Source organism: Lampetra planeri, chromosome 1 (assembly GCF_965212315.1).
Source record: "Lampetra planeri chromosome 1, kcLamPlan1.2.h2, whole genome shotgun sequence".
Lineage (NCBI taxonomy): Eukaryota > Metazoa > Chordata > Hyperoartia > Petromyzontiformes > Petromyzontidae > Lampetra > Lampetra planeri.
In genome coordinates, this window is record NC_136107.1 from 18716746 (window position 1) to 18728827 (window position 12082).

General features: G+C 48.4%; 1 protein-coding gene across 1 annotated transcript in view; it reads left to right on the forward strand.

Annotated features, from left to right (window-relative positions):
* Positions 1 to 2825: 2825 nt before the first annotated feature.
* DNHD1 (dynein heavy chain domain 1) overlaps positions 2826 to 12082 on the forward strand; it is a 98754-nt gene continuing 89497 nt past the window's right edge. The window contains exons 1-2 of the mRNA XM_078595453.1: positions 2826 to 3156; positions 5878 to 5963. Coding sequence (XP_078451579.1) covers positions 5882 to 5963 — 82 coding nt within the window. The 5' untranslated portion in view covers positions 2826 to 3156; positions 5878 to 5881. The remainder of the gene's footprint in view (positions 3157 to 5877; positions 5964 to 12082) is intronic.

A 12082-nucleotide genomic window follows, 5' to 3' on the forward strand; every position in this document is an offset into this window, starting at 1 on the left:
CTGGGAAATTGTAAAATTAACAGATGTGCTCAGAATTCTCTACCGTTATAGAATATAATCAATGAGCTTTCAGCTGGTCAGGTAAAGCTAGGTTAATGAACCCATTTTTTTTATTATGAATAATATTGGTTGCGACAGCCTACGTGTTAAATAGTTTAATTGAAGCTTTAAAAGTCCAGATTTTCACTTAGGCACTGAATTCACTCAACAACTATGGTATCACGTAGAAACCAATCGTCATGATTTAATTGATCAATTTCTGTTTTAAGTAAACCTTTCTTCAAAAATATAACGTTTCAAATCATTAAATGTGAGTCACAAGATATCTGGACTACCCTGTAAAATCCACTGCTTGATATGAAGCCCTACCCATGGCATGCGATGGGTTGGGGACGACGTAGCTGTCAACCCATACGGTTTACCCGTGTTCTTGTACAGGGAAATTCAGTTTTCAGGTCCATACTGCGTACAGCCGTTTCAATACGGGTAACACATTTTTTTTCGTCTATTTGTGTTTCTCCCTTGTGATGGGGCTTTGTAGGATGTACGTTGTGATTTATAAGGGCACTGGGTGACCAATAATGTCTGAATTGGTCTGTAATAAGGTAGGCACTGATAAGGGGTGGGATTAACCGACCATATTTCACCACGCTGATCAGTGTGGCTTGGTGATGGCAAAGAGATTAGACGCACAGTACAATGATGGATTTTGCTTCACGTTAGTCTCTGATAACCACCGCTTAAAATTATTACGCAGCACTAAAATCCTCAAACACATAGCCTCTATTGAACCATGAACTCGTTTAGGGGTGAAACTTTAAGGCGGCTTATAGGGTTTACTGACTTTATTGACAAGAGTTGCAGGTGTATACTGTGTGCAGTAGGAGTATGCTGTCGGGGTGTTCCTGTGTTGCTGTTAAAAAAAGGCACATGACGTGGGAACTACGTCTTTGTGTGATTTTATGAATCTAGATTATTCTAAAGCAGTGTTGCTTCTTCTTCACCTGTGGTGCACGTTGCACCCACTGGGGGTGCGAGATGCCCTTTCTGGAGGTGCGAGGCGTGACCAGATTTGTTGTTTCGAAGGTAAATCGTCGAAACACAAATGAAGCACGGGCAACGGAAGTACAACTACTTTGTTTCATCAAACCTTTATGTATTTATTCACATGTGTTTTTTTACGATTGAGAACCAAAGGAGTGCAAGGGTGCAGTAAAGGTTAATAATCACTGTTCTAGAACATGTGTGTGTGTACTATGAGCTATAGGTGTGTACTGTAGACTCGTGATGTATATTGCGTTGGTGTGTGATGTACGTGTGTGCTGTATACTGTAGCTGTGTACTGTGTAGTCTGTGTGTGCTGTGTGTATTATGTGTATGTGCTGTATAGACTGTATCAAGTGCTGTGTGTAGTCTGTGTGTGTGTGTGCTGTGTAGTTTGTGTGTGTGCTGTGTGTGCTGTGTGTGTGCTGTGTGTGTATGTGTGTGCTGTGTGTACTGTGTATGTGTGTTCTGTGCGTGTGCTATGTGTGTATGTGTACTGTGTGTGCTGTGTGTGCTGTGCTGTGTGTGTGCTGTGTGTGTATGTGTGTAGTCTGTGTGTGTGTGCTGTGTGTGTGCTGTGTGTGTACTGTGTGTACTGTGTGTCCTGTGTGTGTGTACTGTGCTGTGTGTACTGTGTATGTGTGTGCTGTGTGTGTATGTGTGTGCTGTGTGTATATGTGTGTATAGTCTGTGTGTGTGTATGTGCTGTGTGTGTATGTGTGTGTGTATGTTTTCCTTGCTGAGGCACAAGCATCGTGGTGACGTCACCGCCACTTAGTGGCGAATGGCGGTTGTTGTTGTGTGTTTATATGTGTGAGTGTGCTGTGTGTATGTGTGTGTGTACTGTGTATGTATGTGTGTGTATGTATGTGTGTGTGTATGTGCTGTGTGTGTGTATGTGTGTGTATATGTGTGTGTGTGTATGTGTGAGGAGCGACGCTCACAACAACGAGCGGAGCGCCGGGTGGCTAAAGCACAGCAAGTTGGTACAGTGGGGGGCACAGGTGGTGCATCAGCCAGTCGTCTCGGTCATCTCGGTCAGTCGACCCGTGGCACCTGCTGGGTCTGCCCCGTGACCTCCTGTCAGCGGGCGTTCGACACTTCACGTGGCCTCAAGGTGCACTTGGCCTGGCACAAGCGTCGTGGTGACGTCACCGCCACTTAGTGGCGAATGGCGGTTGTTGTTGTTGTATGTGTGTGTGAGAGTGTGTGTATGTATGTGTGTGTATGTATGTGTATATGTGTATGTATATGTGTGTATGTATGTGTATATGTGTGTGTGTATGTGTGTGTATGTTTGTGTATATGTATGTATGTGTATATGTGTGTGTGTGTATGTGTGTGTATGTATGTGTGTATGTGTGTGTATGTATGTGTGTATGTGTGTGTATGTGTGTATGTATGTGTATATGTGTGTGTATGTATGTGTATATGTGTGTATGTGTGTGTGTATGTATGTGTGTATGTGTGTGTATGTATGTGTATATGTGTGTGTGTATGTATGTGTGTGTGTATGTATGTGTATATGTGTGTATGTGTGTGTGTGTATGTATGTGTGTATGTGTGTGTATGTGTGTATGTATGTGTATATGTGTGTGTGTATGTATGTGTGTGTGTATGTATGTGTATATGTGTGTATGTGTGTGTGTATGTGTGTGTGTATGTATGTGTGTATGTGTGTGTATGTGTGTATGTATGTGTATATGTGTGTATGTGTGTGTGTATGTGTGTGTGTGTATGTATGTGTGTATGTGTGTGTATGTGTGTATGTATGTGTATATGTGTGTGTGTATGTATGTGTGTATGTGTGTGTGCTCTGTGCTGCCACTCCGCGTCGCCTAGCAACGAAACGCGCGGAATCCATTGACCAGCGACTCCACGTCTCCAGCCCTTTACCCTCTTACCACACACAACATGCGACTCGCACACTGTAGCTTAACATACTCGTACCGTGTGACACCGTACTACCAATGTACCAGTGACTCGTAGATTGAAGACTTTAATCTCCCTACATATCCTTTAACAGCGAATCGCAGCGGACGGAGACCACTTTCGTCGTCACCGTTGCGGTGTGCGTACGGCATTATACTTCGACGGACAGCAATTGCCGGAGTAAGTCGGTCTAATTACTCAGTACGATATAGGATACGCGGCTAGAGGACAGCGTTGTTGTGTGTTATAGTACAGCGCAGCGTGTTCCGTGTGTACAAAGTCAATTGCGAGTGGCTTGTGCCTTACGGACACGTTGGCCCGTGTTGTGATGCACGCACCTATAGGCACTAACGCAGTGCTTCGTTGCATAATAAAATGAATTTTTATTATTTCCCTTCTACGTGAAAAAATATTTATTTTATTTTATTATTTCCCTTTTACGTGACTTTACCGAAAGAACCAAGAATATTAATCCCTGCAGTCACGAAAGCTTTAAATCAAAATGTAATGATGTACAGAGGGCGTGTGGCAGGGATACATCCAATTGTTGGTGACAGCAAAAATCCATTGTTGTTGTGTTGTACGGTACTAATATGCTTCGCGATAGAGTGGGGTGGTGTTAGAACGCGTAAATATAGATGTGCCACTCTTTGGTTCTTTCGGTAAAGTCACGGAGAAAGTCAAATTTAATAATAATAGAATACGAATGTTTCGATTGCAACACAAGCAAATCGTCATCGCGCTCATCATTGTGTTGCAATCGAAACGTCGTAATTCGATTATCATTTAATTGTATTTTCTACGTGACTTTACCGAAGGAACCAAAGTAGTAATTCATGCAGTCACGAAAGCTTCTGATCTAGTTTATAGATGTGTCGTTAAACCCCGCCACCACCCGACACGGCCAATTGGTAAGGGGGGTTTTTGTCTCGTAAACAAAACGTGGCCATCTTCTTGGTTCCTTCGGTAAAGTCACGTCGAATGGAAAAAAACATAATAAAATAATTCTCACGACGTTTTGGCCACAACGCAAGCAGCCGTCCTCAGGTGAAGAACAGGTCTGTCGGGGAGACAGCGTCTGAATGAAACACCCCAGACTTGGAGCGTCTATTTAAGCTGGGTTGGAGGGGGGAGAGCGCCTTGACAAAATAATTTGCATATCAATAAGAATTTAGCATATTTATGGGAAATGCAGATATGCGATTAGTACTACATGTGAAATGCATAGGAGGTGGGCGGGAGGTTTAAAATCATTATGCCCGTGCATTATGCAGGATTAGCAGCATCAAATGCTGCTAAATGGCCAGTTCGTTTACCAGCACAGCACACCGGTTGTGTGTTGGGAGAGTAAACACACAGCAGCCAGCATCATCAGGTAGGGCAGCCACAGAGTTGTGGACGAGAAATCCTCCTCCTGTTTCGTTCTTAAATAGATGGGGGGGGGGGGGATGGGGGTAAATGTGATATCGTCAGTTGTGGGTCAATCAGGTGCGAAGTTCCAAAAGGGGGGGGGGGGGTGAGGAAGAGGTTAATGTGAGCAAATAAATTATATAAATTACACTTCAATGCTGCCAGATGCATGCGGTACACAGCCTCTCCTTCACCAACTGGCGCTCACCAGCTGTTTGAGGAGTGCACTACTACACGCCACGTAATGGGACCTCTTTGCCAGCATCAAAGTAAAATGTCCCCATTTTGTAGCTGCTCACCCCGAGCTATACATGCTCTGTGATACGTGTGGCATTGTCCTTGTCCTGTTCGCCTTTTGGCGTTGTTCTCCGAGACTAGGCCATGAAGAAGGCTCTGATGTAGGCCAATCAGTTTCAAAGACAATTCATCATTTTATCAGAGCATGCTTTGTTTGCATGTTCACCACAACAAGTACGTGTGGTTAATGCAGACTTGATTCCTTGCGAAAATGTTTCTCTATTTGGCGCGTGAACATCTTAACACCTGTTATATTACCAGAAAGGGTAAAACCTATTCTTATGTTTGTTATACACGCCACGTGTTGACACTGGACACAAAAGCGACTCACATCATTTCCGATCACGGCCACGAGTGCTTTGCAAGCTCTGCAAATGCCCACATTCGGCACAACAGCAACCAAGGGCAGCATTCGGGCATCGGGTACAGCTCTGAGTATAACCACAGTACACTAGGACTGCAGTTTAATGGCAATGTATGGTAGCGACTCAGCATGCACCATGTGCAAATGTACAACCAAGAGTATGGTATCTTACCCAACATACACATCCAAAGAGTACTGCATTTGCTGAATTGCTTTACTGCTGTTACCGCAGTGTTCTGTGTGTACATTCACTACAGTATTTCCGTACTGCACGTACAGGACTCTGTGTGATATGTATCTGCACACAGCATCCCCCACCTGTATCATAGGCTTGTATATGCTGTCGTATATGTGCTGCAGTATAGACATGAGGTGTGTAACGTGGCCATTATTTCGCCATAAACATTCCCAATAAAGAGGCTTTACTGCATGCAGACGGCCGTCGTGAATGTGTAATCGTGTAGAGATCACTTCCTTTATTACTCACACTGGGCACAACACAGGCCAACACTTATTATTATTCTTCCTCCCACTGAGTACAACACTCGATATTAACGTCTCTCCTGGCTGCACACAGCCAATCACTGCTATGAATGTAAATATCGTACAATTTATTGGTCCACCTTTGTTGCATGGCTTTTGTGAACTAGACATTTCCCAAAAAATAATTTGTTTGGATGTACTCTTAACGTACACATAAAAAATTCACACACACACTGTTTAAGTTGGCTTTGTATTGTGACAAAATGTGTTTGCTTATGTACATTGTTGATGTCCGTATAAGTTGCACATTTGTTTTATTAAGTTGCACACTTGATATATCTTTGTAGGAAAATGAGCAGAGTGGAAAAGGAGGAGGCTTCTACGAAATATGACAGTCCATCTCACGGCCAAGTGGATTTGCGCCCAACAAAAGGTAATGCAGTATTTTATGTGATATGCAAGTATTTTGAAAAAAGAGTAGTATTCACAAAGTGACACTGCTGAAAACCTCAACTTGCACAAAGTGCGTCTTGGCCTGGTAAGTCAGAGGTTAAGGACAGATAGTGATGTGGTGGCATTTATTTAAATTAGCTTGTGGAGTTACAGTACCTACAGTGTGCAAGACTGCGTCGGCAAGACACGCATTGTCATTTTAGAATTTGTTCTATTTTTTCACGATAATTTCTTTGCCTTTTCCCCTCGTTCTATCCCTATTGTGCCATGAGACAACGCATCCATTTGGATCTCTGGCAGAGAGCAGTGCAACCCTCTGTGTTAGAGAACAGCCCACAGGAGTGGATTTAATAACTAATTTTGAAATCCCTTCAAAGTGACCTTTTGTCCACCACACATGAGGGGGAGCACTTTCTCACCCATCCTGCTACAGAGATTAATGTGTATCATACGAGTGTTAAAAGTGCAATTTTTTATTCTCATTGCCAGAATTTTGCCAAATCAAGTGCACATAAAATTTAATGGTTTATTTTTTGCTATCGTTCATAAGTGGCGCGGTTACTATTCAACTTACCGCACTGGAGAATCACAGGCGCCTGCCAGGATTATTAGAACAAAGTCTTCAGTGGTGCTCAGCATTCTGACCTTTATGCCATCCAGTCTTTTCGTTTGAAGTCTGTTGTGATGCATGCATTTGTAATAAAAGACTTGACCACGATCTCTGGCTCAGTGTCCTTTATTTGGTCCGTACTGTATTACCCACACGGCTGTCTCCTCTTTGCTCAGTCCCCACCGTGCTGACTCCGATGTCTCTCTCTTCTCCACCAGCAGCCCCTCTGTTGGCCTCTGTCGCTCCTGTAGCCCCCACAGCAGTTCCGCTGCTGTTACTCACTCTCAGCCCCCTTGGCTGTAATCGCTGCTGCTCTTCTCGCTCTTGCTTACTCCGCAGCGCTCTGACAGACTCGTGCTGTCTCTCTCTCTTCGTCGCTCCTGCGACTCTCTGCAGCCACACCGCTGCCTCTAACACACAGCCTTCCTGGCTGTACTCTCCTCTCTCTTCGTCGCTCCTGCGACTCTCTGCAGCCACACCGCTGCCTCTAACACACAGCCTTCCTGGCTGTACTCTCCTCTCTCTTCGTCACTCCTGCGACTCTCTGCAGCCACACCGCTGCCTCTAACACACAGCCTTCCTGGCTGTACTCTGGGGTCGGCTCCCGCTCGCCGGCGGTGCCCCCCTCCTCTCGTTCGCCCTCGTGGCCTCACCCTTTTCCATTCACAACCCGACTGACTTCTCTTTCCGGTTTACCCACTTAAGGACCCCAACCTTTCACCCACGTCACCTGGCTCCGCCTCCTCGTGACGTCACATCCGGAAGGTCGCTTTCGCCCGCATTACACCACCCTCCCCCATAGAAAAAACCCAGCCGACCTCGGCTGAACAATACCAAAGCGTAATGCGGTGAACCGACCTTCCCCCTTAAAGGACACTAAGCATGTAATATAACAACAAGAACAACAACAGCACAAAGCACAACAACGCACATCCGCATGTCGTACACGACAGCCACCCGGCCCCAGGGTAGTGGAGACGATGTAATTCCGGCCCGCTTAAGAAAACCCCAATAATTACCCAAATAACCGCGATGGACGCCCCAGTATTTACATTTTAACAACAATATTATTTACACGTGAAAACAACAACAACAAAAAAAATTTCTGCTCTTACCCACCAGCAGTCCTCCCTTGAGGACCAGCACAGACCTCAGACGTACACAGCATGTACCCACAGTCACTCTCAACAAACCAACAAAACCCCTAATCGCACACCCTCGCGTGGAGAGAGCCACGCTCCCCAGCGGTAACGTTTAATTCGCCGTAACCCTCACCGTGGTCGTCAACCCACGGCAACATCCATTTACCATACTCTCAGCTAGTGCCATTTCGGGGATGAGCAGCACTCGGCCATGCTCCTCCCTTACTATCCCATCAGCGATGGACACACACCAGCCTTGCCAAAAATAATGACGTTGCAACGTCAACAAAGTCTTCTGCACCCCTAAATGCAATAGTGTGTCACAATGGAGAGTTCTAATCAACTCGAATCGCAAGGACGTTGGTAGCACCACACGCCAGCTTTCCTGGAACCCTTCTCGCCACATAAGCAGACCATCTCGGAGAGCGGTTCGCGGCCCCACAGCCGTACTCGGACTCCCATTGTCCCTCATAGACCGCTTCCGCATGGACAACAACAACTCATCCATCATTTGTTCCCGAATCCAGACAGACCGCGGCAGATTCAAAACCCCGTCAGTCGGTCCCGGTTCCATCGGAGTATCCGACTTCTCGACGGCCAACGTAAGCGGCTGAGGGGGGTTTAGAATCGGCGAACACCTATGCGTCCCCGACGCACATTTACAAGGGGCGCGCCCTGGTAATCTGGAAAGTGCGTCAGCGTTCGCATGGCGCACTCCCTTCCGATGTTGAATTTGGAAGGAAAATGCCTGTAGCGTGTCCAACCAACGTGCCCACTGTCCCGATGGCTGGTCCATTTTAAGTGCATATTGCAAGGCCGCATGATCCGTACGCACAATAAAAGAACGACCGTAAAGGTACGGTCGAAATTGCCGTAGGAAAAACCAACCGCCAAAAGTTCTCTACGAGTGACACAGTAGCGTGTTTCCGCAGGCGACAAGACTCGGCTACCATACGCCACGACGCGCTCTACGCCCCCTTTAGACTGTGATAATACCGCCCCATTACCTGTGTCACTCGCGTCCGTATCAAGAATGAAAGGGCGATCAAAATCGGGATAATCCAATGTCGGAGCCGTAGCCAATAGATCACGCAGACTCCGAAAGGCCGCCTCTTCCGGCTGTCCCCAAACAAATTTCCGTCCTTTACCCGTAAGGAGATGCAAGGGCCTCGCAATCGTCGCAAAACCCGGCACAAATCTTCGGTAATACGAGGCAAATCCCAAAAACCGCCGAACATCCCCCACGGTGGCCGGAGTCGGCCAATCCCGGACGCACGCCGTCTTTTCCGGATCCGTGGACACCCCCTCAGCACTCACAATGTGCCCCAGATAACGGACGGACCGTTGCAGTAGGTGGCATTTCTTTGGTTTAAATTTTAAATTCGCAGAGCGCATCCTCATGAACACTGTCTCCAGCCGTGTTAAATGTTCCTCAAATGTGCGGCTGAAGACAATGATATCGTCCAAATATATAAGACACGTCTGCCACTGCAACCCCGTCAAACGAGCTCCATCAATCTTTGAAATGCGCTTCATAGCCAAGGGAAGATCAATCCCTCGGCAAGGCCAGATATCAACGACCCCCCCCACGGGGTAATGTTCTCTTATAGAGACAATAACGCCCTAACCCAAAACCCGTGAGCCCCCGGCACACCAGGTTCAGTCTGCCACCGCACAACTGAACCATGACTCCCCGAGCCATATGAGCACACGGCCCATTAGTTTAAGACATACCACGGAGGTTTCGCCTCCGGGCTGTCAGGTCAGCCATCAGCCATAGGCCGACGTGACCACCACTCGTGCATCACCCAATCAACAATGGCAGGCATAACAGATGGAATATTTGCCCCACCGAGGTTTTTCCCGCACGCTCAAAATGGCGGCCCCCTTCGGCCAGCGCGTTCGCGCAATATCTCGCGCGCACTCAAAATGGCGGCCCTTTCCGCAAAGCGCATCGACGCCATACCCCGCGTGTGCGCAAAATGGCGGCCCAACGTGCGAACACGTGGCCAGTTTTCTCCATTCGTGCACCCCAGCTTCCCCTTGCTGGGGGTCACAAATTGCATCCCCCGTCTTATTGTAACAATCCCAACAACGATAGACGCACAGCCCCAGCTTGCTGCGCGCAGCAGTCATATCGGGGAATTTTTAACCAATATTTTACCAACCACATTGGTTACACAACCCAACTCGCAAAGCAACTCGTGGCTGCATGCGACCAACCGAATACGCGACGCAACTTGGCGCCAATTCACGGTCCCATTAGCATTAACCTTTGAGACACCCACAGCGGCGTCATCACGCACCCTCAAAGCGCGCTCTCTTTCTCACAAAGCGCCGTTACCCATAATATACACAAAATCGCGTGTACATAACATCCATACGACCAAATAATAGGGTCCCCCTCGAATTTGTCACCAATTTCCAAACAGGTACGCACAATTAATAACATCCCAACCCCAATAGTCAATCAATGCATCGCACCCCATAACCGTACAGAACGGTGTAACAGCACATACAGTCAGCATATCGCGATCACACGCGCACATTTAAGCACAATAGCAAGCCGATCTGCAGGTAACCAACACACCATTAATCCAGTCGTAACATTGCAGCAACAACACAAATATTCTCTCTCTTGCAACAACCACATCGCACATAGCACCTCGCAGCACAATACACAAAAAAATATATATTTTTCAATTAAGCCCATCGCACAAGGTAACCCACGAGATGATACAGCGCAAGATACCCGACGCTGCCGAGTTAATAATTAACTTCGCCATCAATATAACAACTCCACACCGCAGCGCACACACACAATTTAACACTCAGCAAGCACAGCATACTCTCCGTCCATTCTCAACACACGTACACACTTTAATTGACACCGAGCAACAAGCAGATAGCGCGTTCATCGTTATTACACACACATACCCACAGTCCGAACCGCGCTCCGCACAATCGAGTCATGAGAGAAACAAAATCGCCCCCCCCCGGCCCTCGAAAGATGGGAGAGGTGTGTGTAAAGGCCGGGTGCGTATCGTTACGACCCGCCCGGGGCTGCAGCAAGAAGAGGACGGCAGGGCGGCAACTTGAGTCGTCTCGCAGAACTCGTTCGGCGACTTGACTGCTCCGTTGTCACGCGCCCGAGCCAGGACGGGAGAGCTCCCGCCCCAGCAGCTGTAGCGTCGTCGTCCTCTCCTCGCAGCTCCCCCTCGCAAAACAGCAGCTCACAGCAGGCTGCTCTCCCCACGGCACCTCCAGATGGCAGCGCAAGGCTGCCTCTCCGCCGCGATGTTGAAGATGGCGGCGTCTCCCCGCCGCGGTGAAGACAAGATGGCGGCTTCCCGCCGTTTCTCCCCTGCCACGCCCAAGATGGCGTCTTCGTGCCGCGTGGCAGATGGCGCTGGCAGCGCAGGCAAGGCGTCGGCCTGCAGACCACCATCGGCTCTCCCCACTGCCGTCGTCGGCGTGGTGAGCTCACACGGTTTCGCCAGCACGATTTTCCAGGTCTCCAGCTGCGCCATCTGTCTCAATCGTAAGTCGGATGATGTAGCAGATGATGGCACAGGAATATTCTTTCTTCCGAGCCGTCTTGACAAGCCGTTTCACTTCTGACACCAGTGTAATAAAAGACTTGACCACGATCTCTGGCTCAGTGTCCTTTATTTGGTCCGTACTGTATTACCCACACGGCTGTCTCCTCTTTGCTCAGTCCCCACCGTGCTGACTCCGATGTCTCTCTCTTCTCCACCAGCAGCCCCTCTGTTGGCCTCTGTCGCTCCTGTAGCCCCCACAGCAGTTCCGCTGCTGTTACTCACTCTCAGCCCCCTTGGCTGTAATCGCTGCTGCTCTTCTCGCTCTTGCTTACTCCGCAGCGCTCTGACAGACTCGTGCTGTCTCTCTCTCTTCGTCGCTCCTGCGACTCTCTGCAGCCACACCGCTGCCTCTAACACACAGCCTTCCTGGCTGTACTCTCCTCTCTCTTCGTCGCTCCTGCGACTCTCTGCAGCCACACCGCTGCCTCTAACACACAGCCTTCCTGGCTGTACTCTCCTCTCTCTTCGTCGCTCCTGCGACTCTCTGCAGCCACACCGCTGCCTCTAACACACAGCCTTCCTGGCTGTACTCTGGGGTCGGCTCCCGCTCGCCGGCGGTGCCCCCCTCCTCTCGTTCGCCCTCGTGGCCTCACCCTTTTCCATTCACAACCCGACTGACTTCTCTTTCCGGTTTACCCACTTAAGGACCCCAACCTTTCACCCACGTCACCTGGCTCCGCCTCCTCGTGACGTCACATCCGGAAGGTCGCTTTCGCCCGCATTACACATTGAATAACACTGGTCA